At 42.6% G+C, this 25,795-nt stretch overlaps 2 protein-coding genes across 4 annotated transcripts in view; one reads left to right on the top strand and one right to left on the bottom strand.

Annotated features, from left to right (window-relative positions):
- The window catches only part of VSIR (V-set immunoregulatory receptor), a 37,104-nt gene extending 14,406 nt beyond the window's left edge, over positions 1-22,698 (bottom strand). For 2 of the 3 annotated variants that reach the window (XM_067552668.1, XM_067552667.1), the window contains exons 1-4: positions 22,564-22,698; positions 10,120-10,575; positions 8,636-8,692; positions 4,530-4,637 (exon numbers count right to left, since the gene is read on the bottom strand). In XM_067552668.1, the coding sequence (XP_067408769.1) occupies positions 4,530-4,637; positions 8,636-8,692; positions 10,120-10,575; positions 22,564-22,645 (703 nt within the window). In that variant the 5' untranslated portion in view covers positions 22,646-22,698. The remainder of the gene's footprint in view (positions 1-4,529; positions 4,638-8,635; positions 8,693-10,119; positions 10,576-22,563) is intronic. The other variant, XM_067552669.1, reaches the window with a different exon arrangement.
- Positions 1-25,795, top strand: part of CDH23 (cadherin related 23) — a 454,320-nt gene that overhangs the window by 381,717 nt on the left and 46,808 nt on the right. The gene's annotated exons all lie outside the window — the stretch shown is intronic.

Raw genomic sequence — 25,795 nt, 5'->3', positions numbered from 1 at the left:
ATCACACATCACCTTCAGCCACCTAGTTATTCTGATGATGTCAGCATGCCTGAAAATACTGGCTTGCAACAGAGCCCCAGACCTGCTGCATATATACCAGTGACTTTCTCTGGCTCTTCAACTTCACTTGAGCCACAGTCAATCCAACTTTTACCTTGGATAACTTTTTAAGTATTGCTTCTCCAAAGAGGCAGTGGGCACCACTGAGATCAAACCTGCACAGGGGATATCATTTTGGGAGGATCAGAGCCATAGTTTGAGCCCCAGATGTGTGCAAACGGTAATCACTGAAAAACGTTGATGCCATGATTTTTTTTAAAAAGAGGAGCTGTATCTTTGGAGCCCCCTTGTCCACATGATCCCAAACTTTGAACACTAACTACCCAAAGCCCTGATGAGGCATAGCAAATTTCAAAGCAATCTGGCTATGCATATGGATTTCAGAGAACTTAAAAAAAATTGTCTGTTAGACAGTAAACTACTCTCATCCTTAGCAGGGTGGTAGCACCACTCTAGTTATTAGTCCATAGGGCCTATCACCCTGGTATCTGTGCCCCTACATGTTAATTCAAAACAAAGATTTTGAACAACAAATTCTCAAAATGAGAACAAACTAGAGAGCAAGAGCTAAATTTTACCATTTAGGGTAATAACTGCCATGCATCGGGGAGCCACACCCCCTCAAAGGACAGTTGCAGAGGCAAGTTTCTACCCCAGACTCACAGGTGCACCAAGGGACCTTTGTAGCTGGCTGTCTCCCTTTAGAGTGGTGCTAGTCTGAAGTTTCTTAAGTTAGTGTCTTAGCCATAGGCCGTTGCATATAACACAATGAATAATACATATTTTAAATTGGCACAGCTCCAAAAAACGGATACAAATTTAAAAAATCCCCAACAGATTAAAAACACACTATTAATACTTCCTTAAAATCAGTTACACCTTTAAAATCATCAGTCCTAAAATGATATACAAAAGTAAGATTTAAATACATATTAGGACTACATTATTTCATTTAAATCATACTTAGCCTTTCATGGACATACTTTCTTCTTGTTTTTATGGCCGACCAAGCAAATAGGGCGAAAGCCTGTATATCTGAAACACTTGTACTACATACCAAGAATTCTAATATCTGGGGTGTTGTCGTAGAGGGCATCTGGGCCACAAATGGAGAATACCATTTGTTTCTTACGTAGCAATACAGGTTACAACTCAATAAATAGTGTGGTAAATCTCCAACATTGCCAGCCCCACAGTGACAAAGACAATTATACCTCTCAGGTCTGCTTCCAAATAGGCTATCTGCATAGTTTGGAAACGCAAACCTGTATAGGCCCTCCTTAACTTACCGTAGTTCCAAATATCCAAATATTCCTCATAACTGTGGCTATTCATTAAATGAGAATGCCAATGAGACATATTTGTTGTTGTATGAACAACTGCCATATCCAGTTGTTGGCAGATACCTTTTGCTCTGTGCTTAATTAAGGTTTTCATGCTTTTGCTTACAATCCTAACCAAGTCAGGTTCAGAAAAGTCCAACAAATGGAGGGAACAGAGAACTTGCGAAAGCCAAGGGAACTTTAGAGAATGTATCTTGTTATGTCTGGAGGAACAGCTCAACCTTGGAAGTCGCTGTTGATTCATATGCTGAATGTGGAGCCATTAATTAATGTAAAGGCACTGGGCTTTGGTGGAAATAGCACATTCCCCTCCCTCTGCCCCAAGTAAGGCAGCAGGAGTGGTATTTTGGAGGCAGAGCATTCTCCTTACCAATTTGTTCCACATAATCTCTAACTTGCTAAGATTCTTTCAGCCCCAAATTTACTCAAGATGGTACTAGCTTCTTTCGGCAGTTCAGTGAGAGTGCAGGGTCCTGTCCATGTCTCCTCTCTGCCTTTAGGATGCTTCATCTCCCTGGGAGCACACAGCAGGAGTAATCCTTCTGAACCTCCCCAGGAGCAGGGACTGTGATTGTGTAGGAGTAGGAAGGGCCCAGGTGCCCTTCCCCAGTCATGCACCTATACAAGGGCCAGGAACCATTGAGACCTGAGCATTATGTTGACTAATGTTAAGTAATGAGGAGCTTGCCCTGTGATCTGTGGACAACATGCATACAGGAAATGGGGCAACATTTGTCTATTAACGGGTTATGAAATGTTTGCCCCTCTCTAGTGTGCAGTATGTGTGCATGTCCCTACACTCTGACTTTGTATGCTGCATGGCTAAACATAGGCCTGTGTGGATGAGTGTTAATACTGCCTTGTTTTGTGAGGGGTATTAATGCTGTACCCATTGCAAAACCGCTCCCCCGGTCAGTTTGTTCTGTCTTTGTTGCATACCCTTTCTCCTGGACCTCTGCTTAAAGGTGGTTTGCACAGCAAAAACTGAACCAAGTTAAATTCTGATTTCAGTCCCAAATGGAGCAGGGCTGTGGGGAAGCATTCAGCAAAGAAATAAGTTTAAGCTAATCTTTTCAAATTCATTTCTCCCTACCCCCATCAAATCCTAATAATACTTCTTGGTTCAATGACTACATCCCAGAATTCATTGGTCTGTGACATCATAACAAGCATGCTTGGCATCAGTTACATTCAGACCACTGATAGCTGTTGATGTCACATTTTGGGGAGTATGTCCACTGAATCAGGAACGACCAAGAGAACCGTACAGAAACAGGGGAAAAGATACTGAAATAGTTAAAATTTACTTCTGTACTGCATGCTCCCTACAACCTGGTTAGCTGGGACATCCAGCAAGTCAGTCTCTGTTAACTCAGTGTTCATTTTTGCTTTGCCACTCACTTTAAAACCACCCCAGGTTGTGCACAGGCAGTATTCCCTGTACCTAGGGTTATTCACTCAGTGGCACAGAAGCACCAACATGTGCCCCTCCTTTCAGCTGGAGATCGATGTTGAAACTCTCTGCTATATTTCACTAATTGCATTTCACCAGATTGTGCAACGCAAACCACTTCTCTAATTTATTTTAGTCAGGTCTGCATAGTCACCCACTGGTTCCCAGCAGGGCACACTGGGGCTCAGGGCTTTAGCCCGGTTTGAAAATATTTACCGGAGCTCCACTCCAGACAGCTCCAGCTGAATTTAAGCCGCGACCCCAGCAAAAAGTGGTGTCTGTTTCTGTTTGGTCATTAAAATGAGTGGTAATCCTAAAAGAGTCTGAGCAGGGCCCTGCCTGCGTCCCACCTCCTGCCTGGAGCTACATGCTTTCTGGGGGCGGGAGGGAGGAGACATTCTTCTGGGATTCTGTTGCCATAGAAATGTGGAATATAGGGAGTCTTTTTTTAAAAAAAGAAAGTTATAATAACTATATTTTCAATCACTTGAGTAGAAAAAAAGCAGAATAGAAAAGCTATTTCTGTTTCATAATGAAACTCAAATTAGAGGTAAGAAAATTAACAATATATTTCAGCAAATGTTGATACAACAATGAAAGAGATTTGATGTGACCATGAACTGATGTCATGTAATGAAAGTATCTCTGCCACACCCAGGCACACTTTAAACGTGCTGTTGCATATTTACAGCTTTTTTAAGATGCCCTGCCCTCTGTCTGTGCTACTCTCCCCTTGTCCTCCCCATCACTAATCCCTAAGAGATTTGCATAAATTAGCTTGTTTTCTCCAGGCCAGAAAGCCTTCTCTTCATATCTGACAGCTTGCTATGACCCAGATGTGGGATGCTGGCCTTTAAGATGTTTAACAAAGATACATGATGAAGGCCACGGAACAGAGCTATAAAGGAGGAAACTGAAACTGAGGAGATGTAGCTCTTTAACATACAGTATATGTACAGTTTTCCATAACCACAGTTGCAAATTAGCGTGTTTTTTTTTTTTTTTTTTTTTGCACAAATGCAACCACTGTGAAACGTGACCATATGTTCCCCTCACCCAGGTTTCATTGGTTTCCTACCATTTTTAACTTGCTTCCCCCTACAATTCTGATGTAAAATTACAGTAAGATGCAGTAAGAATACACAAGCTTGTGCAGAACAGAGATTAATATGGATCTAGGATGAGTGACCTCCATTACTGCTAATGTGGTGACTGGAATTATCACACAGTCAAGTGCTCATGGCACCTCAGTACATCTATGGACTTGGTAGTGAGCCTTTGCCCGTTCTAGCCCTGAATGCCTCCCGTGGGCAATATGAAGATGGCTTCAGAGGGCTAATGGATACATTCACAGTTGGCTAATGGATACATTTTCACCCTTGGGGAGAGCCACACAGCACCCTTTAATGTTGTCAGGGATCATTTGGCCTACTGCAATTCAACCCGAAGAGGCTGGGTGACAGAGCAGACTTATTCCTGCATTGGTGCAGATATACGGGCTTTAGTAGTTTCCCTTTCATGACAGGTCCTAGCAATAACCAGCTAAGACAGAGAACCCAGGAAGGCATTCATCCTCACATCAGCTAGTTTCAGCCATTAGGCCTGTGAGATATTGAAATAAAAGTGAGGAAGGGGAACAGTGATGATATGAATAGGAACCTTTTAATACATACGCCTGCTGTTGACTGCTTGTCTCTGCTTGTAAATGAGGATCAGGATGAGGGGCAGGCAGAGAATGCCCACAATGCATGCCCCTGTTGCCAGTGCAGCGGCTGTGATGTCTGAAACAGAACCAAAAAGTCAGAGGGGAAATAAGTGAGCCAGCGAGAGCTGTTTCAAACTGCATGGCCTAAAGTCAGGCTCTCTTCTGAATAAACAAGTAAAGCTCCTAGTTCTAATTCTCAGGAACTTCCCATCTGCTAAGGCATTCAAAGAGTAAAAGGGAAAAGGTTCTGTGGGTTCGGGCTTCCCTTCATATATGAACTGCAAAGCTGGAATGAAAAACAAGCAATGCCCAAAACGTTGTACTGAATACCCACTAAACAGGCCAATGAGGGGAATTCAGCACTGAAATGAGATTTAACTTACCATTTCCTGTCTGTGAAATCCTCAAGACACCCCAGAAGCATTTTGTAACACTGATGTTCCCAGAAGTCTCATGTAAGCATGCTACCATTACTCCTGTGCAATCTGGGTAACCCATCAAACTTCTCATAACAGAAGGATTGACATTGCCTTGGAGAAGTAGTAGCAAGTGACATTATTTCTTCTGTCTATAGAACTGAGGTGGGTCTAAGCCAGTGGTTCTCAATCAGGGGTACACATACCCCTGGAAGTATGTAGAGGTCTTTCAGGAGGTACATCAACTCATCCAGATATGTGCCAAGTCAGTACAAACTAAAATTTCACATAGACAATGACTTCTTTATACTGCTCTATACACTGAAATGTAGGTACAATATTTATATTCCAATTGATTTATCTTATAATTATATGATAAAAATGAGAAAGTAAGCAATTTTTCAGTAACAGTGTGCTGTGACACTTTTGTATTTTTATGTCCGATTTTGTAAGCAAGTCGTTTTTAAATGAGGTGAAACCTGGGGTTATGCAAGACAAATCAGATTCCTGAAAGGGGCACAGTAGTCTGGAAAGGTTGAGAGCCACTGGTTTAAGCCATGAAGTTTGGTTCCCAAACCAAACTTCTCCAAGTTCTGGGAATACTCAGACACGTGGGTTTTGTTCAGTCCCACCTGTACTACAGGTATAAGTAGAAAATTATTTAACAAGTGATAAGAGGCCTGACCCAAAGTCCACTGAAGCCTGTGGAAAGACTCCCATTGACTTCAGTGAGCGATCAAACCCCTAGTCGGCTAGTAAAAATTAGTGACTCTTGGTCTTCACACTAGCTTTCAGCTTTCAGTCACATCTGCATTTTGGAGGCTGAATTTGGAGACAACAAATCACTACCAGCAATGAATTCTCAACACAGATATTATTAATTAGACACCTACTTACAAGCTTTTAGGTACAAATTAGGTTGGTAGATGTAAAAATATCAATATTTCCATGTGGGTTTAATTGTGGTATAGTTACTATGTCTGCAAAATCAAAGGCCAGATTCAGGCTTGCCTAAAAGTGGGTGTCTTCCTGTATATTTACCTAGAGAAGCAGGTTCTAGGATAACTTAGCTCTCTGAACAGAAAGGGAAAATGTTATCATTCAACTGGATTAGGAAGGAAATTGTATGTACAGTATGTCAACAATTTGTGGTGAAAAAATTTCTTCAGTCACACAGCTTGGTGCTATTTTTAATATGGAAGAGAGATACAGGAACACTAGCTGTATTTACAATTATGGGTAGTAATAAGTAAATTGACACTATACTGGAAAGAACTTTGTAATCCAGATCTAGCTAAGGAATTTTCATGATTTTCTGTGGAAAGCTAAAGATTTGATCTCTGTCCTTTATAACTTTTTTAAATTAAATTTACTATAAATTGAGCAAATGTAATGGGAATAAATCAGGAGAGATTGAGCTGCAGAATTGATAGGCAGATTTTGTACCAAAATATTAAGTAATTAGACTGGGATATAGGCTTGGAGTTAATTCAGCAAAAGATTTCTTTCAGGGCTGACTAATCACCTAGCAGGTTGCACATGATTCAGAATCAGTGTTCGTGGCATTTGTTGGAACTGCAGAAAAGTGAGAGCAGATTTGATGCATCTTCTCTGGGATCTTCTCTGTGCGCACAACACACAGTCAACCTGTGGAGCTCTTTGCCAGAGGATGTTGTAAAGGCCAAGACTATATAACATGGTTCAGAAAAGAACTAGATAAGTTCATGGAGGATTAGTCCATCAATGGCTATTACTAGGATGGGCTGGGATGTTGGGCTGTTTTCTGGGGTGTCCCTGGCCTCTGTTTGCCAGGGGCTGGAAATGGGCTACAGGGGCTCACCTGTTCTGCTCATTCCCTCCAAGGTACCTGGCATTGGCCACTGTCGGAAGACAGGATACTGGGATAGATGAACCATTTGTCTCACCCAGTATGCCCATTCTTATGTTCTTAATTTGCCCTATGTTAAACCCTGCTGCTTTCTGATGGTATCCTTTAGTGTAAGCACCACTTCTGCCATGTTCTAGGGCAGGAGGGTGAAACTGGGAAGGCAAGTGACCTGCACCAGAAGGGGTAGCCATCTGTATTAACACAGAGGCCCCATTCTTGAATGGGGACAGATTTTTTTAGGACACCATATTTGAGGATTCATAAATAGGTGCATAAATACCTCATTTATTAATGTGAAGTATTGGTCAGATTACACACATGAGATTTGGATTTCTTCTTTAGATATTCACGTTTTCAAATTAAATTAGCCTCTGTGTCAGAAGGGAGATGATTCTGTCTCAGGGTAGTAACAGAGTCTTCATGGAATTGCAAAGGAAAAGGTTTCGCTCTGACTCTTCAGCTCTCTAAAATAATTCACAGCTCAATTCTCTGTGTGTGACAGTGGCAGTTAAATGTTAGACTTGTGATCTGCGTTTCCTTGAATTAGACTCTCGGATGTACTCCATTCCGTGTCTGTGCTGCAGGGGTAGGTTTGCAGGGTTAGCACACTGCAGAATTCCTCTTTCTAATGGCTCACTTCCTACTTTCACTGTTTGCACAGTTTGGGGACTGAACCCGTAATCACAGATCATTGATGATGGTAAACCAGTCCAGCCAGTCAGACACAATGAGTTACTCCCAAGTGGGTTCCAGCTGTTTTGTATCATAAGCGCCTCAGAAAAGGGTCTTTGTATTTTATTTCTCTGTAAAGCACCATGCACATATCTGATGCTGCAGATAAGCAATAAGAGTGGATATGTGAGCGTGCAGAAAACACTCCACAATACACTGCTGGGGAAGAAGAGGCAAAACAGAAAATAGCTGGAGGGCCTCAAAGTATAATAGCGGCTGCATTTTCACATTCGACTCAACTAACCATTTGGGGCCTCTACCCTGCCATTGATCCACAGACAGAAATTTCCAATTGAATAAATGAGGGAGTTCTGTGTAAAAACAAATGGCTGGATATGGCTTCAGGTATGGGGTTAGGGAATGCTGACCAGAAGTTAGAATGGACAGGATGGGATACTGACAGGAACACAGAGAAGGGGGAAAGTGGTGCTGTCCTATCTGTTGTCTCCCTCTCCTCCCCTCCACATTCTTCACCAGGACTTGGCAACAACAGGCAAGACCATTCTGAAAGAATTTATCCCACGTTTTATGTGCATGCTGGGACACAGCTTTGGGAGTTCATTTAACCCTGTGTGTAAAAGCATGCAGAGAAAACTGGTAGTTGTGGACTACCACAATATAAAGACTCAGGCCAAATTCTCAGCTAGTGTAGATTGGTGCAGTGGAAGGAACTGTACTTGTTTACACCAGCAAAGAATTTGACCCAGCATGCTTTGTTTCATAATGCTAATTCTCTCTATAGAGGCTATGAGTGATTTCCGTTGAGCTCAATGAGAGTTATTTGTAGCCTGCATGGAGAGTCTGGGCCTGAGGAGATTCCAGGAACCCAGGGCACAACCGTCCTGCAGATTACACAATGGCTATTACTGTGCAGAAGCTAGGGAATAAACCTCCCAGGAATTTAACTGAAGTTTGTTTCTTGCGGGTGGATTATTTTGTCTAGGTTTTGACTGAAATGCAAACGTGTAAAATGAACACCTCTGCCTAGGAAAATGCATAGAACAGGACAATAAGCAGGGCATTATAGAGAGCACTTACTTTCTTTCCCTTTGCTGGTATCGGGATGAAATGTGCAGTTTGGAAATGCTTCTCTGGCTGTGGAATTAAAGAGAAGAATTGGTTAAATCTCCTGGGATTCAGTTCTCATCCAGTAATAACATTGCTTCAATTGTCTTTCTTTTTGACATAGAGAAAATCAGCTTTGCAGATTCCAAAAACTAGGGTTTAAAAATGGCTATGAGAATTAGTTATGACTGCTATTTCAGACCTGCCCTCCATCTAATCCACCTATTGTGGAGTGAAAAGATGTGGTCTAAGGATGTATTTACGCACATTTGGGATACTACAGTACAAGTTGCTAGTGGCAAAGCTACCAATGTGTCATGGGGTCACTCCCAACAAATACCAATTAAAATAATTATATCAGGGATTCTCAAATGATTTCATAATGAGGCCCAAATCTTAATGGAGGTATTGTTTATTGACAACCAGCTTCCCTCTCGGTTGTGATCGTGTGGATCACTGCTCCCATTCTCGACCACCCAGACCTCTTGATCATCCATTCACAATTGCATAACATCCCTGTGGCAATGACAGTAATTGTTTGCATGGAAAAATAATACTGATATTTGGTTGTCTCTTGAATACAGTTAAGCAAGAGATAAAGAGAACAAGCACCATGTGCCCAACCAGCTCTCTGCATACCTATAGCATGGTATTCCACAGACCAGTTTGACTTGCTTTTTTATGCTATACCACTCTCACGTCTATTGTGCTTTAAAACCCACATTATCTTAGTTGCCAGGAATCCTAGTAATTAAAGCAAACAGTTAACTAATTTTTCTTAAATCTAAAAATAAATTATAAATCAGTGTTGCAGTTCTAAAACTGGTGATGCTTTCCACCACTGGAATTTAGGCCTTCTAGCTCTCCAGTAAAATACAGCTTTAATTTCTAGCCCTTAGTGTTTGCAAGATATTTGACCATCAAAGTATTACTGGTCCAGGACTAAATATAACTTTTGCATTCAAAAATAACATCTGACATTTTTCTCTCATTTATGGCCTGAAAGTGAACTTTTTTTTTCTGAAAGAGGTTGAAGAAAAGTAATGAAACAGTGTAACTTTGTTTTTATTATCTAAATAGGGAGGGAGGAAGTGTATTCTAGCTGCTTATTTGAAAAAAAAAAAGTGATGTTCTTTTCTCCCTTTAACCCAGACCTATGACACCTGTTGCCCTTCTGGGCTTGGGCCCCACATAGTTTTGCAAATGCACCTTGATCCTGATTACAGCACCCGCCCTGGCCTTCCGGTCCTGAATGCTAAATACATTGAGCCTGATTGCCTCAGTTCTGATCTACAGCACCAACTTTATCTGTTGATTGTGGGCCCAGTCCAGTTCCCACTAAAGTCATTGGGAGTCTTTTTACTGCTTTCAGTATGAGTTGAAGTTGCACAGGAATTTATCTGCTATTTTTTCTTCTCCCACACACATTTTTGCATATGTATCCCAGACACATCTACCTTTCTGTATGCGGAGTTCCATGAAGCCATGAGCCACTTGCTGGGGGTGTTGCTTGCCATGTTCCTTTTTAGATTCTACCACATAACAGCAGTAATTGCCACTGTCCTGCAGAGTTAGATTCATCATGATGATATGAAATGTCCCATGGTGGTCGGAGGTGGTCTCCAGCCCAAAGTGTTTTGCTCGTTCCCCATGTAAGAACCTTTCAGTGACGTTGCTATGTGTCCCATGATGCTTCCCTAGCTCATGATGCAGGTCCCTTTCGGTGGCATTGCGGATATGTTGCTTCTCAGAGCAGCTTTGGTCTCCATCGCTGCTGAAGTACCAAATTTTGTAAAGTAAGTCATGCCGATCAGAGAGCGACCCAGTGAGCTTGCATGTCAAGGTGACATTTTGTCCTTCTGGGCAGACGTAGAGGGAATAAGGAGTGGTGACCATGAAAGCTGTTGTCTGTTCTACATGGAGAAAAGAAAATCTAAGCAATTAAAATGCAAGATAAATGGTGAGATGTCTGAGAATAACAACTCTTTGCACCGCTGTGAAGATATAATTAAACACCTGCAACAGCACTATGTGGTGGATAAGCACTGTTCCCATTTTATAGATGAGTAAACTGAGACACACGGAGGTTAGTTCAGCAATTCACACAAGTTTACACAGTGTGCCATGGCATCTGATTTGGAACTAGAATCCAGGAGTCCTGTTTCCCACAAGAGAAATTTCACCAAGCAGAGCTAAAACTTTAAGGTATCTCCAATGCCGGCTAACTCTACACCATTACCCGCCTGATCATTTAGAGTAGTTGTTCTCCACATTAATGCTGGCAAGTAAAAATACTTTATACATTTCTCTCTGTGTGTGAATGTATCCTTTATACATACGTGTTTGTGTGTGTGAAGGAGAGGGAGAGAATTGAGCAGAGTAAAGTTATACTATAATAGATGAAGGTAATATGCCTTGTGGTGTAGAATTATATAAGAAATCATGAATCAGTAAATATCAAATTCCTTTCACAGGGATTAGATCTGTGAATCACAGACAGCAGAAGGAAATGGATTTCTTTCTCATAGATGAGTGCCTTTCTGATAATACAATTAATGTTATACCTGTAAGATATTTAAATATTTCGGTGATATTTCACCCTAGCAGAATGAAAAATCTTGTAACAATATAAAATGTTTACTACATGTTTTAAAAAAACTGGCCAGTAGGGCCACCATGATAGTGACACGTGACTTGTCCTCTCTGGAGTTCAGAATGTTTTCTCTTATGCCAAGCCTACTCCTGCCAGCCCTGGAAAGTGAAAAGAGTATGAGCACAATCTGAATTTGGACTCATTGCATAGCAGTCTGATAATGCACTGAAAAGAAATGTCTGTTAAAGCATAGCACTTCGTTTGGACAGTTTGTAATATACAGAACCCATAAAATAATCCAGTTTTCTTTAGAGGGTCCCAGTGAGCAAGAAAAGGAGAAATCTCTTTGATTTTAGGATTGGGTCCTGCTTCCATTTAAGCTGGTAGCAAAACTCCCACTCAGTGGCAACAAGTTTGGTGGACACCAAAGGGTGAAAAAGTTCTTGCTGTTTATGTAAAGAATGTAGTGGAAAAGTTGGAAGTATATCGTAACCTATAAATAAGACTTCTTTTCAGTAGGCATAGTGTCCTTGAACTATAACAGGTATGCTATTTTTATTAGTGTCAGGTAGCAAGGCGCTTTCGCCCTCTTCCTGGTTTGGGTGGCAGCAGTGGTGTTATTATGTAGGTCATTCGCTTACTGGAGCTAGGGCTGTGGGATGCAGCTGCATGATGTCTTAGCACTGTAAAATTTGCAGAGAGAGATCAAAGTGGATCAGCAGCCTCTGTGGGGGAAGAATGATGTGAGCGGGAGTACATGGCTCTCAACTGAGGACATTTTAAAATGCCTATGATTCACTTACAAATCCTGATCACTGGCATTATATTCAGTTCCTTCTTCCCCCCAACCTGGGCTTAGTTAATGCCTGTTTTAAAAAAAAAAATAGCAACAGCTTATTACTCCCCTCCCCCAATCCCAAAATCAGACTGGTTTTTAACCCCACCCTGTTTACGCAAGACTGCTTGTGTTTTCCATTTTCTCTAAGGCAGAGGTGGAACCAACTGGCACTCAAATTCCTTAATATGAGAAGTTGTTCTCTGCCAAGTTTGGAAATCCTGCATCGTTTACTGAAAATTGTGTTTAGAGGAGGCCCAGCAAAGGAAGAGCAGGGAACGTTTGCACCTCCAAACGGAGGTGTGTTAGCAGAGCTGTTTCTGGGGCTTGTGTCAGGGTGATGCAAGTCAGGATTAAGATATATGAGCAAAGTTGGTTGGGAACCCAGGACTGGCATAGCTGGTCAGATGGTGGTAAACTGACAAATCTGTGAGTACCAGGACTGACACGGTGAGGCAAGGTATTGTAGGTCAGTACTCCAGTGCACGTACAAACGTGTGGAGAAAGATTGCAACAGTGCCCACCTGGGTTCTGCCTAACTGGGCCTCCAGCCACTGTCCCAGGGTGCTAATCTCCCCAGATGCTCCTTCAAAAACTGAAGAGGAAAAAAAAAAGGGATTTCTTCATTGTATTTTTGAAACTATTGATAAAGGGGGACCCCTTGGTAAGATGTTTCTGCGGTTTAGCTTGGTACAGATATGATAGTGTTAGGAGGACAAGATATTCTCTTACTGAAGTTACATCCTGTTGATCTGTTGGCTTCACCTTTATTTGAGTTGCGGATTTTCATTTGATGTACCTCGCAGGGGCCAACAGCACACGTTGCTCTGAATTACCACAAAAGTCTTTCAGGACTAAAACAGGCTCAGGTTAATTTGATTCAAATACTGGCCAACCAGAAGACAGATGAACCTTGTTCAAATGGAGTTTGAAAATGATGTTCTAGCCTAGATCCCTACGTTGACAAGAACTGAGTTTCTAATGCAGAGCCCTCTCTACTAACCTATGCAAGGTCATGTGACTTTCTCAGATAATAACAGACCTCCAGCAGAGTTGATCTTGGACAAATGAAAGTGAAAAATGTTCTTAAAGTCTTTCTGGTTTTGTCCATTGTTTGTTGTCTTTAGAACATTGTTGGGTACAGACCCTCCTGGTGCACCTGAATCATTTAAATGTATTATTTACTTTTATTTTCACACTATTTTTTCTAAATTTCAGCAGACAATGCTGAGAGTGGCAGAAATAAAGTTAGAGGGGCTCTGGTACAGTGACATTTCTGACTGGGTCTCTGTATGCCGACCTCAATAGTTTGGGCACTCTGGATGTTTTTGTGCAAACTTCGAAGAATGGTTTTTAACCCTGAATACAAAAGAGGTCTCCAGGGAGTGAGGGGAAGGGAAGTTAGGGTTCTATTGGAGGAAACAGTACTTGCAACACCTTTGAAAAGTGTCCATGGGATTCTTTTTGTTTCTTATCTCCCTAATGAGGTCCTCTGAGAATCAGAGGAGTCCTGCACATCCCCACCAATTTTCCCCCTTTAAAGCTGGCCCATCAAAATCTGAGGCCCCACATCAGAGGATTCAGACCAGGGCTTTCTCTCTTTGCACACAATGGATACAGCCCATCATACCATGATTGTGTTTGCACTGAACAGGAGTTCCTAGAGGCTGAGAGACAGATGGCCACTCCATCTAGAGATTTTAGCATTGTGACAGAGCACTCTGCATGTAGGATGGACTGGATGACGACCTAGCAGGGAATTTTCCATCCTTCTCTCCTACGAAACGGTGATACAATGTGCAGTCTTTGGTGTGGATAGCTCTCATGTCTGGGCTGGGAAGCTGAGTCCAGCAGCTGGGCTTATATCTCATATGGACATCGCATTACAGGTGCAATGCAAAACATTGCATTTCAAACAATTCTAGGTGACTGGTGGAACAATTCCTGCTTGCTGCCATCCAGAGCAAGAGTTTCTCACTGCTCTGACTCTTCTCTGGCCTTCCCCATTCATTTGGCGTTAGACCCCATGCAAACAGAAAGGATGTAGCCAAGTGCTTGCAGGTAGACATACAGCCACAATTATATCCATCACACTGAACAGATTAGGCAGTGAAAAGGCACCAAAGGAGTCACTGCTCAACATTTTTCATACAAATTTCATTTTTACTGAGAATTGTCTTTTTCTAAAATAATCTTTTCACAAAAGAAGTTTATCGATGTTATAACATTTTCCATTTTCTCAATGTTTTGAATCAGTATTTGAAATTAAAATAATTTTTAAAAGTTTTGTTTACCAAAACACCAGTTTTCAGTGAGAAAACACAGTTTTAAGAAAACAAAACATTCTATAAAGATTTTGATGAAAACATCAGTAAAATAAAATCAAGGACAATTTTCACACAGTAGAAAATTGGTCCGTTTTTAACCCTATAACATGGAAAGAAAATTTCAACATTTTTTGCTACATTGTTTTGCTGTTTTTCAACCAGCTCTTTTTGACTGAACGAATAGAAAAATCTACAAATAGAAGCTATTCCCACCTTGGTGACCTGCCACTTGTCAAACATCCTCCTTCTGAACTAAATTGTCTTGACATAGATTCATGGATTCCGAGGCCAGAAGAGACCATTGTGATCATCTAGTTTGACCTCCTGTATAACACAGTCCATTTAACTTCTCCAAAATAATTCCTAGAATATATATTTTAGAAAAACATCCAATCTCGATTTTAAAATTGTCAGTGATGGATAATCTATCACTTGGTAAATTGTTCCAATGGTTAATTAATCTCACCATTAAAAATGTATGCCTTATTTCCAATCTGAATTTGTCTAGCTCCAACTTTCAGCCATTGGACCATGTTATACCTTTTTCTGCTAGATTAAAGATCCCAGTGTTAAATATTTGTTCCACATGTAGATATTTAAAGTCTGTAATCAAGTTACGCCTTAACCTTTTCTTTGTTAAGATAGATAGATTGAGCTCTTTGAGTCCATAAGTATAAGGCATGTTTTCTAATTCTTTAATCATTCTTGTGGCTCTTCTCTGAACCCTCTCCAATGTATCAACATCCTCCTCTGACTGTAGGCACCAAACTGGACACAGTATTCCCACAGCAGTTGTAACCGTAGCAAATATAGAGATAAAATAACCTCTTCCCCTACTCGAGATTCCCGTTTATGCATCCAAGGACTGCATTAGGTCTTTTGGCCACAGCATCAGACTGGGATCTCATGTTCAGCTGAATATTCTCCACAACACCCAAAACTTTTTCAGAGTCACTGCTCTCCATGATAGAGTCCCCTGTCCTGTAAGTATGGCCTACATTCTTTGTTAGTGTACATTTACATTTAGCCATATTATTACACCCAGTGTGCTTGTGCCCTGTTTACCAAGCAATCCAGATTGCTCTGAGGCATTGAGTCACTGACCTGTCCTCCTCATTATTTACCACTTTCCTCATTTTTATGTCACATGCAAACTTTATCAGTGATGGTCAACAGTTGGAAGATCCAAGTGTCTCAGTGCATTCCATATGGTGCCCGCCTCCAGCCAACATTTGGGTCCTAACATTTTTGCCTCAGCCCAACCAACACACCGTTTTGTGGCATTGGTTGTGAAACCTAGTTCTGTGTTCCTGCAATCTGTGGTGAACCCGTGTAACACAGAATGATGCAAGCATCCTGGGGGTTTCAAGAAAGGCATGATTTCCCCACTGAGGTCTAAATCTGCAGGATTTTTTTAAGACAATAAGCAAAACGCAGAGGAAAACTCTAAGATCACCTAACTAACTTTGTATCACTGTTGAATGTCTTAAAATAAAATTAACTATTTCATCTAGACTTCAGTTTGAACAAATGAAAGCTCCTTCCCCCCATTTCTCTGAGAATTTCCATGCCCTCTTAAAGATCTTCAAACCTCTTCCCTTTTCAATCTCCCTTGTTTTTTGCTATTCCCTTCTCTCCCAGAGGATCAGCCTAGCAACATTCTGCTCATTCACTTTCCCAGGGCAGGTAAATATATTTTTTAACAACTGAGTAAAACATCATCAGTCTTTTCATTATCATCTTTGCCATAACCAGTTGTTGAAGCAGATTTTCACAAGAGGATGGAGATCCCTTAGCCCACCAGCCAAGGAGGAGGGGGAACTGTGAGGAAGCAATACTTTGCCTAGCCAGGAGAGGATGGGGGCTCTCTCTCTTTCGTTGATGGAGGCGGGAAAACTATTACGCACCTCCTACTCTCTTACTTTCAGTTCTGATCATGACAGTAAAGGTAGGCAGGTAGATTTTGTATCTCGGCTGTACATTTTCATGAATGTTGCAAGACTGACTTAATTTGTTATCATTGGGCTTCCGAGTTTTCACGCCAGTGAGATAAAGGTGAGGAGCTCGAGCTTCTGTTCGAACTAGAGCCCTGCAGCAGGACTGGGACCCTGCAGGACCTGCTGCCCTAATAGCAGGAATGGGTTAAATGTATTTTGCTGTGGGCAGGATTCAGTGGGGTAAAATAAAAAAAACAGACTGCAGTAATTTGTGGGAAAATACTAAATCTTTTGTTTTAAATGAAGGTTTTAATACTTAAATGCAAGCAAGGGATAGAAAGAGATTTGATGTCTATTATAACTGAAGTTAAAGTATTTTTTACATGGCTTAAGCAAGATTTGTTTTATTCTTTTAGCAGTAAAAAGTGTGTGTGTGTGTGTGTGTGTGTGTGTGTGTGTGTGAGAGAGAGAGAGAGAGAGAGAGAGAGAGAGAGAATATTAACCATCCAGGTTTGTGGGGGTTTTTTTTTAGTAGCATGGGGCAATCTGCCTCTCTTGCAGGATCTAAGGTTTTTGCAGGTGGGAGTGAGATAAAGATGCAAGAAACAATGTGGGAGCTGATAGGAGCGGGCATGGATATTGCGGGGAGGAACAGAAGCAGGATTAAAAAAGCAGTCCTGCACAGGGACTGTAGTTAAGACAAATCTACATTGGGAAAAGCATCTTGTATTGACAATGCCTCCCCTGGCCTCCTCTCAATTGGTGTTGAATACAGATCAGCTGCCAGTATAGACTGGATCAAATCATTACAGACAGTGAGATTGTGTTGATATGTTTGACCCCATCTACACTAGCAGCCAAACTGTTTCCAAAATTGGTTGGGAGGGTCAGGGAGGAACCATTGTCAACTACTTTCATGCTGGGGATGGTCACCTTAGATCTATTCTTTCAATCTGTCTATTGATTAATTGGCTTTAAGGCTAGAAGGGACCAATATGATCACCTAGGCTGACCCCCTGCACTTCGCAGGCCACAGAACCTCACTCAACATTCCTGTAGATCCTTACCCATCCACTCCTTCAGTAGGGAAGCACTGCATCAATCCACTTTCAGAAGAAGTTCTGCAACCGAACTTAGAATCCTGTTTAAATTCTGCAGTGGAGATGCACCAAATCCACAAAGATGCTCTCTGTGACCTAGCATAGAATTTTCCGTGGGTTTTCTCTCCAGAGGCCTTGCCTTTTAGAGTTTTACTTTGTTTCAGGTTCCAAGAAAAAATTCAAAGTGAAACTGTGCTGAAACTACATGTGAAACCACTAACTTTCTCATTATTTCTACCTGAAGTGTACCTTTGCTCACAATGCAGCCTGGGCTTACTGAAAGGTTAATGAGCAAAAGCCAACATGACCTAATGTTCAAGTGTGTGATAAAACTTTTAGAAATCATGGGTCTTGCTTCTTTTAGGTTTTCACACAGGAGATCTCATGAGCTCTAAATTGAAGCTAATTGACTTAGTGTGACAGAAATAGAGATGGGCAAACTTTTTTGACCAACCCCTTTTTTTTTCCAGCAAAAAGTGCAGATTCCATTACACAAAAATGTTTGCGAATTCATTTAAAAAAAAAAAAAAAACTAAAAATCCCAAAAAATCTAAATGTCTTGTTTTGAAATTTTTGAAACAAACCTTTTTGATTTTTTTGGTTTGAAACAAGGTTTTGTTTCAAAATTTCCATTAATTTTAATTTTTGTAAATGTCAAACATTTAAAAATGCTCCACACTGAAACAAAATGTTTCATTTCAGGTCGAACAAAATGTTTCATTTGACCCGAATTACATTTTTTTTAACTTTTCAATTTACAGAAAAGCTTTCATTTTCAGTCCACTGTGACATTTTTTTGACATTTCAAAATTGCCAACAAACCAAAAAACCTGTTATTTGCCTGGCTCTTCACAGAAATCCCTTTGCCATTAGAACGTAAGAACGGCCATACTGGGTCAAACCAATAGTCCATCTACCTCAATATTCTGTGCTAGATGCTTCAGAGAGAAGGAACAGAATAGGGCAATTTCAAGTGATACATCCCTTGTTGTCCAGTCCCAGCTTCTGACAGAGATTTAGGAACACCTGGAGCATGGGGTTGCATCTCTGGCTATCTTGGCTAGTAGCCATTAATGGACATATCCACCATTCCCTTCCTCTAAACTCTATCTGTCCTTAGGGCTTGTCTGTTTGAAGCAAGCTGGAGTGGAAATCTGCCTTGCTATAGAGTACCCTCACACTCACTGCCTTTGGGGATCCTGCCGCCACACACTAAAATTTCCGTTGTGCGCTTTAATCTACCTCACTTTGAAACACAAGTCGAATAAAGTGCCCTAGGGAAGTTTTAGTGTGCGGCAGCAGAGTCCACAAGGGCACTTACTGCGTGGCAGGCTGAGTCAGGGTAGATTTACAGCTGAGTTTGCTGAGCACTTACTGTTCGTAAAGGCAAGCCCTTAGACTGGCATCCGATGTCCCTGTCCTGATCGGTCTGAAAAGCACCCAGCCCATCAAGAGCACTGCCACAGACAAATGATAATAAATTTGCATTACCATCTTTTTACTTTAAACGCAACCTGATGTTTAGCTCCACTATCCTAGACAGCTAATAAAAGTGAATCCCTCACTAGGAGCCTAATCAAAAACTCACTGAAGACATTGGAAAGACTCCCCTTGACTTCAGTGAGCTTTGGATCAGACTCATAGTAAAGTGTATTTTAATCTACAGAAGATTAAAGCTTCACTGCCCTGAAGTCCCTCCCACTCTTTGATCCTTAGGTAGCACAGTCTTCACCCTCTTTAGTAGCACAGGGGACTAACAACTGGATAGTCTCTCGCTGTTCTCCCTACCCTCATCCACATAGCGTGAAGAACATTCCAGGTCCATTCCTGGCCTGATCAATGCTCTGCAGTCTGCCCTTGAAATACTGTGTTCTGTGCAGAATGCCTGAATGCCTGGCAGGGTGCTACTAATATCAGATTGGAGGAGGCCTGATTGTTGGCATAACACACCTTGAAAGAACAGTATTTGTCAAGAGCCAGGGACCTCCCAAGTATCTGAGCCCAAGGCAGGATGTGTGTGCCCTGGAAGGCCATCCATGGAGTGTGAGCAGCAGAAGGGTTACCTTAGAGGTACAGGTAAGAAATGTTACATTGGAATCAAGGGCAAGTGTTAATTTCTGTTGAGCTTTGAAAATCTTTCTTTGTTGCTTAAATATCCATGTCAATGTGTCCAGAGGAAAATGCAGCTGGCAAGTTCCACATGGGCAACCATCCCTCTTTCACCAAGGTAACATTATTACTAGTACTACATTAACACCCAGAGGCCCCATTCAGAAACAGGTGCTGGGCACTATACCGATTATGAGGTCTAACACGCAATTCAATGGCACTTGTCTGTAATGAGAGAACTTTTAAAGACAAAGTCCAATCCATTCCAAAATGTCAGGGAACATTCTAGGTGCCAGAAGGGAGAATCCTATTGATTTTGGTGACAATCAGGAAACCAACACGGGAAAAGTCTGATTTCCATACAGTGCCCATTTGATGCTGACTGCCAGAGGAGCACTGTGACTGGCCCCAGCAGTAAATCAGTCTGTCATTAACCACTCCTTCCAGGTTAATTGAGTACTTCAATCCCTCTGATTGAAATGAGTTAGCAAATGAAACTGCAGGACATCACTGAAGTGCTTTGACAGCACTGGTGGGTGCAGGGGTTCAAGACTGGACTAGCATGGGGCTGCTTCGGATCAGGAGCAATATTGGCTGAGTAGGAGTGAGGTTGGAGATTTCCACACCAGGCCTGGCTCAGGCAAATTCTTTTATCTTTGCCCAGTCAAAACGGTTTTATTTCATCTGAAGAGACTCCTCTGCCTGCAGCAGCAGATGGGCACTGTCGAGGGGAGAGATGGCCATGCAGGCAGCAGAGTTAGGGTTAAGTTTAATGTTGGGGGTCAGGGTTTCTGGAGGGAATCAGTGATGACTGGCTGAATTACCTCTGAGGTCACAATGCTACTGCTCAGGTTCCTCTGCCTGCAGCACCTTGTTGTTAATATGACAACTCAACAGTAAGACGTTGGGTTTAGTGGCAGTATGCTGTATAATTGTTATGGGTTCCAGGATAGAGATTGTGTGCCTGCTCTTTCCACCACCTGCCATCTCTGCTCCTGAGTCCCAGTCTCCTGCATGTTCTGTGTTACACTCCCATCTGCATCCCAGCACTCCGCTGGTCTGACTGGCATAGTCTGGAGTTAAAAAGCATGCCAACTCTGTGGCCTGAGCTTGCATTTACTATGTGTGCCAGTATCTGATCAGTTTCCAGCCAGCTGCATGAGGTTTCTGGATTTTGACGTTTTGGGCTGAGCAAAGCAAAGTGTGCACTCAGTTTGTCTGTAGATCAAAGAACCAGCTGAGGGCAGTTTTGAACACCTCCCACCGTAACAGTCCCCCATCTCAGCTCTGCCCTTTTTTCCAATATAGTTTTAAAATGTCAGCTCTCTGAATGACTTTTCTCCCAAACAGAAAGAAAAGAAATAAGAATGGTGGGGGTGAAGGAAGTACACAAAGAGCTGCTGTCACGGGGAGGAAAATGGGGGACCCTGGTATAGCAGGGAGAGGAGAATTGGGAGGCATACAGAGTCCTTAGCACGAGAGAAGGGCTGGCAGTGCAGAGTGTCCTGGAAATAGAGGGAGATGGGAAGGTGGTACAGGAAGTTTACAGAGGGGAATTAGAGGGAAGCAAAAGGACTCCTGAGTGTGGCATGCACTCAGCTTATAGAAACAACTGTGTGTGACCCTCTAGTTGTTCATCACTCCAAATCATAGGACATGTTCTTAGCAATTATTGTCTGACTATAAAGACCTATTTTGTGGCAGATTTCTCCATCACACATCACAGCCATCAGTAAATCTACCAGCTGGTAACGAGGAAATGGGGGATGAGGTGTGAAAAAAACCATTTTTCTTTATATTAAATATTTGTAGCTGCCCAATGTTAGGCTGATTGCCAGATTTAGGGTCAGGGTGGATTTTTCTTTAGGGCACATTGGCAGCAACAGAGCAGGGAGCGTGTGTTAGGATCAGAGGAGTACGTCCCACACAATCATTTTACTGCAGTGCAGGGGTCATTGTAGAACCTCGGTCCTTCCCACCTGCAGCTCGAAGACCTTTATTTGTTAATCTGTTGTGGCTTTAATTTTCACTGAGCAACTTTTACTCGCAGACATCAGAATCCCCAATCACAAAACTCTTCTCTGTGTTCAGCAAAGGCCATGAGACATCATGCATGAGATAAGTGACCCTGATTCGAGGCCAACTGAGGGCACCAGAGCACCAGCTGGAGGCTGGCAGTTTGGACGGTATCCAACGTATCTGGAAATACTCAAAACTATTGGAGTAGGGAAAACTTCAGAGCCCCCCAGTAATCTCTTGACAGCTCAATTTCTGAAAATTAAGAAGCCTAGTTAATAGATCAACGCAAAGTCCACGCTGGTTGGTGTCCTGTATGTCCAGAGAAACAGGCAGAAGTGACACTCCCTAGTGTGCACACACACAAACACATGCTGTGCAGTAATGACAGCAAAGTTAAGCATCTCTATAGACTACAATGATGGTCTTCTTTGAACTCAAACAAACTGCCTCTATCTGCCTCTCTGTTAATAATGAAAGACTCCATTCACCTAGAACCCAGGGCAAATGTGCTGTGCGTACACCTCCAAAAGAGCTGGAGTTAAGCTGCAAATAGAAAATAATCTAGCCTTGTATCTCTGCACATTCTCAGTTTCCCTTTACAGGACTAGTGGGGTGGTTTTGTTTATGACTTGGCTTTGTTCTGACACACAAATTAGTTCAAAGTGAAGGAAAAGGGAGGATAATAATTTCAGGAAAGCATAATTTAAAAAACACAGTAGCTCCTCTCTTCACCCCCACAAACACAAATAGCACTCCTTAACCAACCCCAGAAGACAGCCCCCCTCCTTAAGAGTCTTTGAGAAATCTCCCTGAATCTTAACACAGAGAGAAAGGTGAGAAAGTAAATAACACACATCTACAGATGCTGGAATTCCTTTAGCTTCTGATCAAACAAAAAGAGGGTCAATACAGAAAGTGGATAGAAAATTAGGTTTTTCTTTCCTCTCCTTTTTGAGGAGAGGAAAACCAACCTGACTTTACCTTGGTAGGAAGCCAAGTAGAGAGCTGTCAGCAACACCCAGCCCTTCCACACACCGTCCATGCCATGGGGGTAAATATTCATCTTCACTCGCTGAAATTGGAGCTAACCCTTCTCCAGGATTTTTCTCTCCTGTGTCTTACACACACACTCTGAGCAACCCTGAGATAGTCAGAAGGCACAAGAGAGTTGCATACACAGGAAATTTCACTGAGATAATGCATACTGTAAGTTGAGAGAGAAGCAGAGAGATGAGAGCACCCCCAGGAGGTCAAAGGAAGAAAAGAAACTTTGTGCTGCTCGACACAATGGTCCAATCCCTGCTGTTTTCCTGAAATCAGTGGGGGACTGTGACTGGATGGGACTGCTAAATTCAGCTGTCTATTTCCATGACACACAGAACATATGCACTGAGATTAGGTGACCACATGCACACACACAACTGTGAAATGCAGCACTGTTTTCTATTTATACATTACTGATTTTAGAAGAAATGCATTAGGGTGGCAGGAAGCTGATTTGTTACATTTGGAGATAGCCAGTTAGACACTTCAAAATATGCTTTTCCTCACAAGAAAGCACAACTAGATGCACTATCCAGGTCTCAGTGAAGTTTTAAAAAGTGTACTTTTAAAAAAATAATAAAATTTCTAGCTGGGTTGATTGAAGCACAAGTTGTGTGAGGGACTTGTTCAAGGGTTAACCATTCGGTCCATGGCTCATTGAGGATCAGAATCCAGACTCTATCATTTTGCCTGGTAACTGGCCCTTTCCTATAGTAAACATGATACCCCCACGGTTTTTTTTTTCCAGGAGATACTATTGGATCCTGTATGGGTCCTGGGGCAGTGGGGAATCAGTGCTCTGGGGATTCATCGCCTGTCACAGCTGGTTGTGGGCTCCACTGGCAGTTCAGCTCCCTGGGAAGGACATCTGGCTCCAACTGAACTGCAAGGCCCTGCTCTTATACTTCTTGCCTCATCCCCCCACTTCCTGCAAGGAGGAAGGGAAGTGTTCAGCTGAGCCCAATAGGGTGAGTTAGCCCTTTCTGTGCTGGAATGAGGCCATTCTGCTTCATTACACACACACACACACACATAAACCCCTTAAGTCCATCTCTGAGGAACCAGAGATGATAAGTTTGCCTTCCCCTGCCCAGGAAAAAAAAACTGTAATTAAGTGTGCCTTACTAGCTCGGCGTCAAACTGAGAGGGCATATGGTAGGAGGGTAAGCTACTACTTCATGGTCTCCTTTGCAAATTGCAGCCACTTCAACAGGGCGTGGCTGGTCACTAAAGTAATGGGGGCTCCCGAAGATAATATTGCAAGGCTGCTGTGGCCCACTTAACAATGAGGGCCTCCTTTTCAGTCACGGATTAGTTGCACTTGTGTGGAAATACCTTCTGACTGATGTAAATCACGGGGTGCTCTTCTCCGTTGACTTCTTGGAAGAGGACTGCTCCCAAAGATACTTCCGAGGCATCAGTTTGAAGGACAAGCTCTTGAGAGAAGTCAGGGCTGGCACAGGTGGTCTTTAATTGCCTGGAAGGCTCAAGCACACTGTAGAGTGAACTCATCAGGGGCTGTCCTTCTTCAGAAGTTCTATCAATGGGGCCAGGATCAATGAGAAGGTGGGGACAAAATGGCAGTAATACCTTGCTAATCCCAGGAACTGTTGCTTTTTTTTTTTTTGGTTGATGGTGATGGATAGGTCTGAAGGGCCTTAACGCTATCAACAAGGGGGCAGAGTTGACCGTGTCCTAAGCTATGTCCCAGATAGGTCGTCTCCTCCCAGCCTAGTTTGCATTTGCTGGGATTTGCCATGAGCCCAGCTGTGCATAAGGCTCGAAGGACAACTGCCACTTGGTTGAGATGATCCTCCCACTTACTGCTATACATAACCACATTGTCCAAGTAGGTAGAAGCATAGGTGTGCCATGGGGCCATAAGATGTGGTCCATCAACTGCTGGAAAGTGTCTGGAGCCTGTAGAGCCCAAAGGCTGGTAAATTGGTATAGTCTCACTAGGATGGAATAGGCTGTCTTCTCTTTGGAGGCTGGATCCAGTGGCATCTACCAGTACCCTTTTGTGAGGGTCTACAGTGGAAATATAGCAAGATTCACTGAACCAGTGAAGTAGTTTCTATGCATTGAACTTGGATATGGCATTCACCGTCTTAAAGTCTATACAGAACCTGTGGGACCCATCAGGTTTTGGGAATAGAACAATGGAGCTGCACCACTTGCTCTGGGACTCCTCAATTACTCCCAGTTCTACCATTGCTTGGAACTCCTTCTTCACTGTCTCTTGCATTTGCCACAGCAGGGGCTGAGTGTTCTCTCGGATGATCTCCCCTCGGTTGTCAAGATCTTGTGCTGTTCAAGGATGGTGTGTCCTGGCCGGGCCATGAAGATCTTGGGGAATGCTTTTAGTAGACTCCTGAGTTGCTTCCTTTGTTCGGGAGCCACAGTGTCACCAAGTTGGGGTTCCTCAGAGTCTGTCAGTACTGGGATCTGCGCCCCCAACTCTGGATCAGTGCTATACTGGGCAGTCAGTGACTGTTCCCTATCCTGTCAAGGTTTCACATGATACATATGTCATTTCTTTCTCCTGTTTGGCTGCCAGATTTCATGGTTAATGAGCCCCACTTGGTGGATAACTTCACAGGGTCCCTGCCATCAGGTGAGCAGTTTTAAATCGTCAGAGGGGAGCAATAGGAGAAACCTATCCTGGGTTCAAAGACCCTTTCTCAGGCTCCCTAGTTCTAAGCCTGCTCCTGTGATGTCTGTGCACTGCAGAGATTCTCACATGCTAACACCTCCCTCTTCTCAAGTCAGTCCTGCAGTCAGAGGACGTACCACAGGAGACACAACAACAAAGTCAGTGCCTGCTCCCAGTTCTCACACACCAGGTACAGGAGTCCCCATGGCTGCCTCCCATAAAGCAGCTCAAATGGATAGCACTTGGTTGAAGATCAGGGAACTTCCTAGATTGAGAGTAGCAGAAGGGGATGAGCTGTTCCCAGTAACAAAACTCCCATGAGGAGAATCTCCAAAGCATGCCCTTGAGGGTTCGGTTGAATGGTTGACTAAACCATCTGTTTGAGGGTGATAAATGGACGTCCAAATCATCTCAATGCCCAACAGGTTGCAGACCTGTTTAAGCAACTTTGATGTGAAGTTCATCCCCTGGTCTGTCAAGATGTCTTGGAGGAGGCCCACTCAAGCAAAGACA

This window comes from Emydura macquarii, unplaced genomic scaffold, assembly GCF_026122565.2.
Source record: "Emydura macquarii macquarii isolate MOO-44397 ecotype Brisbane River unplaced genomic scaffold, CSIRO-AGI_Emac_v2 contig_1390, whole genome shotgun sequence".
Classification (NCBI taxonomy): Eukaryota; Metazoa; Chordata; order Testudines; family Chelidae; genus Emydura; species Emydura macquarii.
Note: the sequence above shows the minus strand (reverse complement) of the source record. Positions and strands in the feature narration are given on the sequence as shown.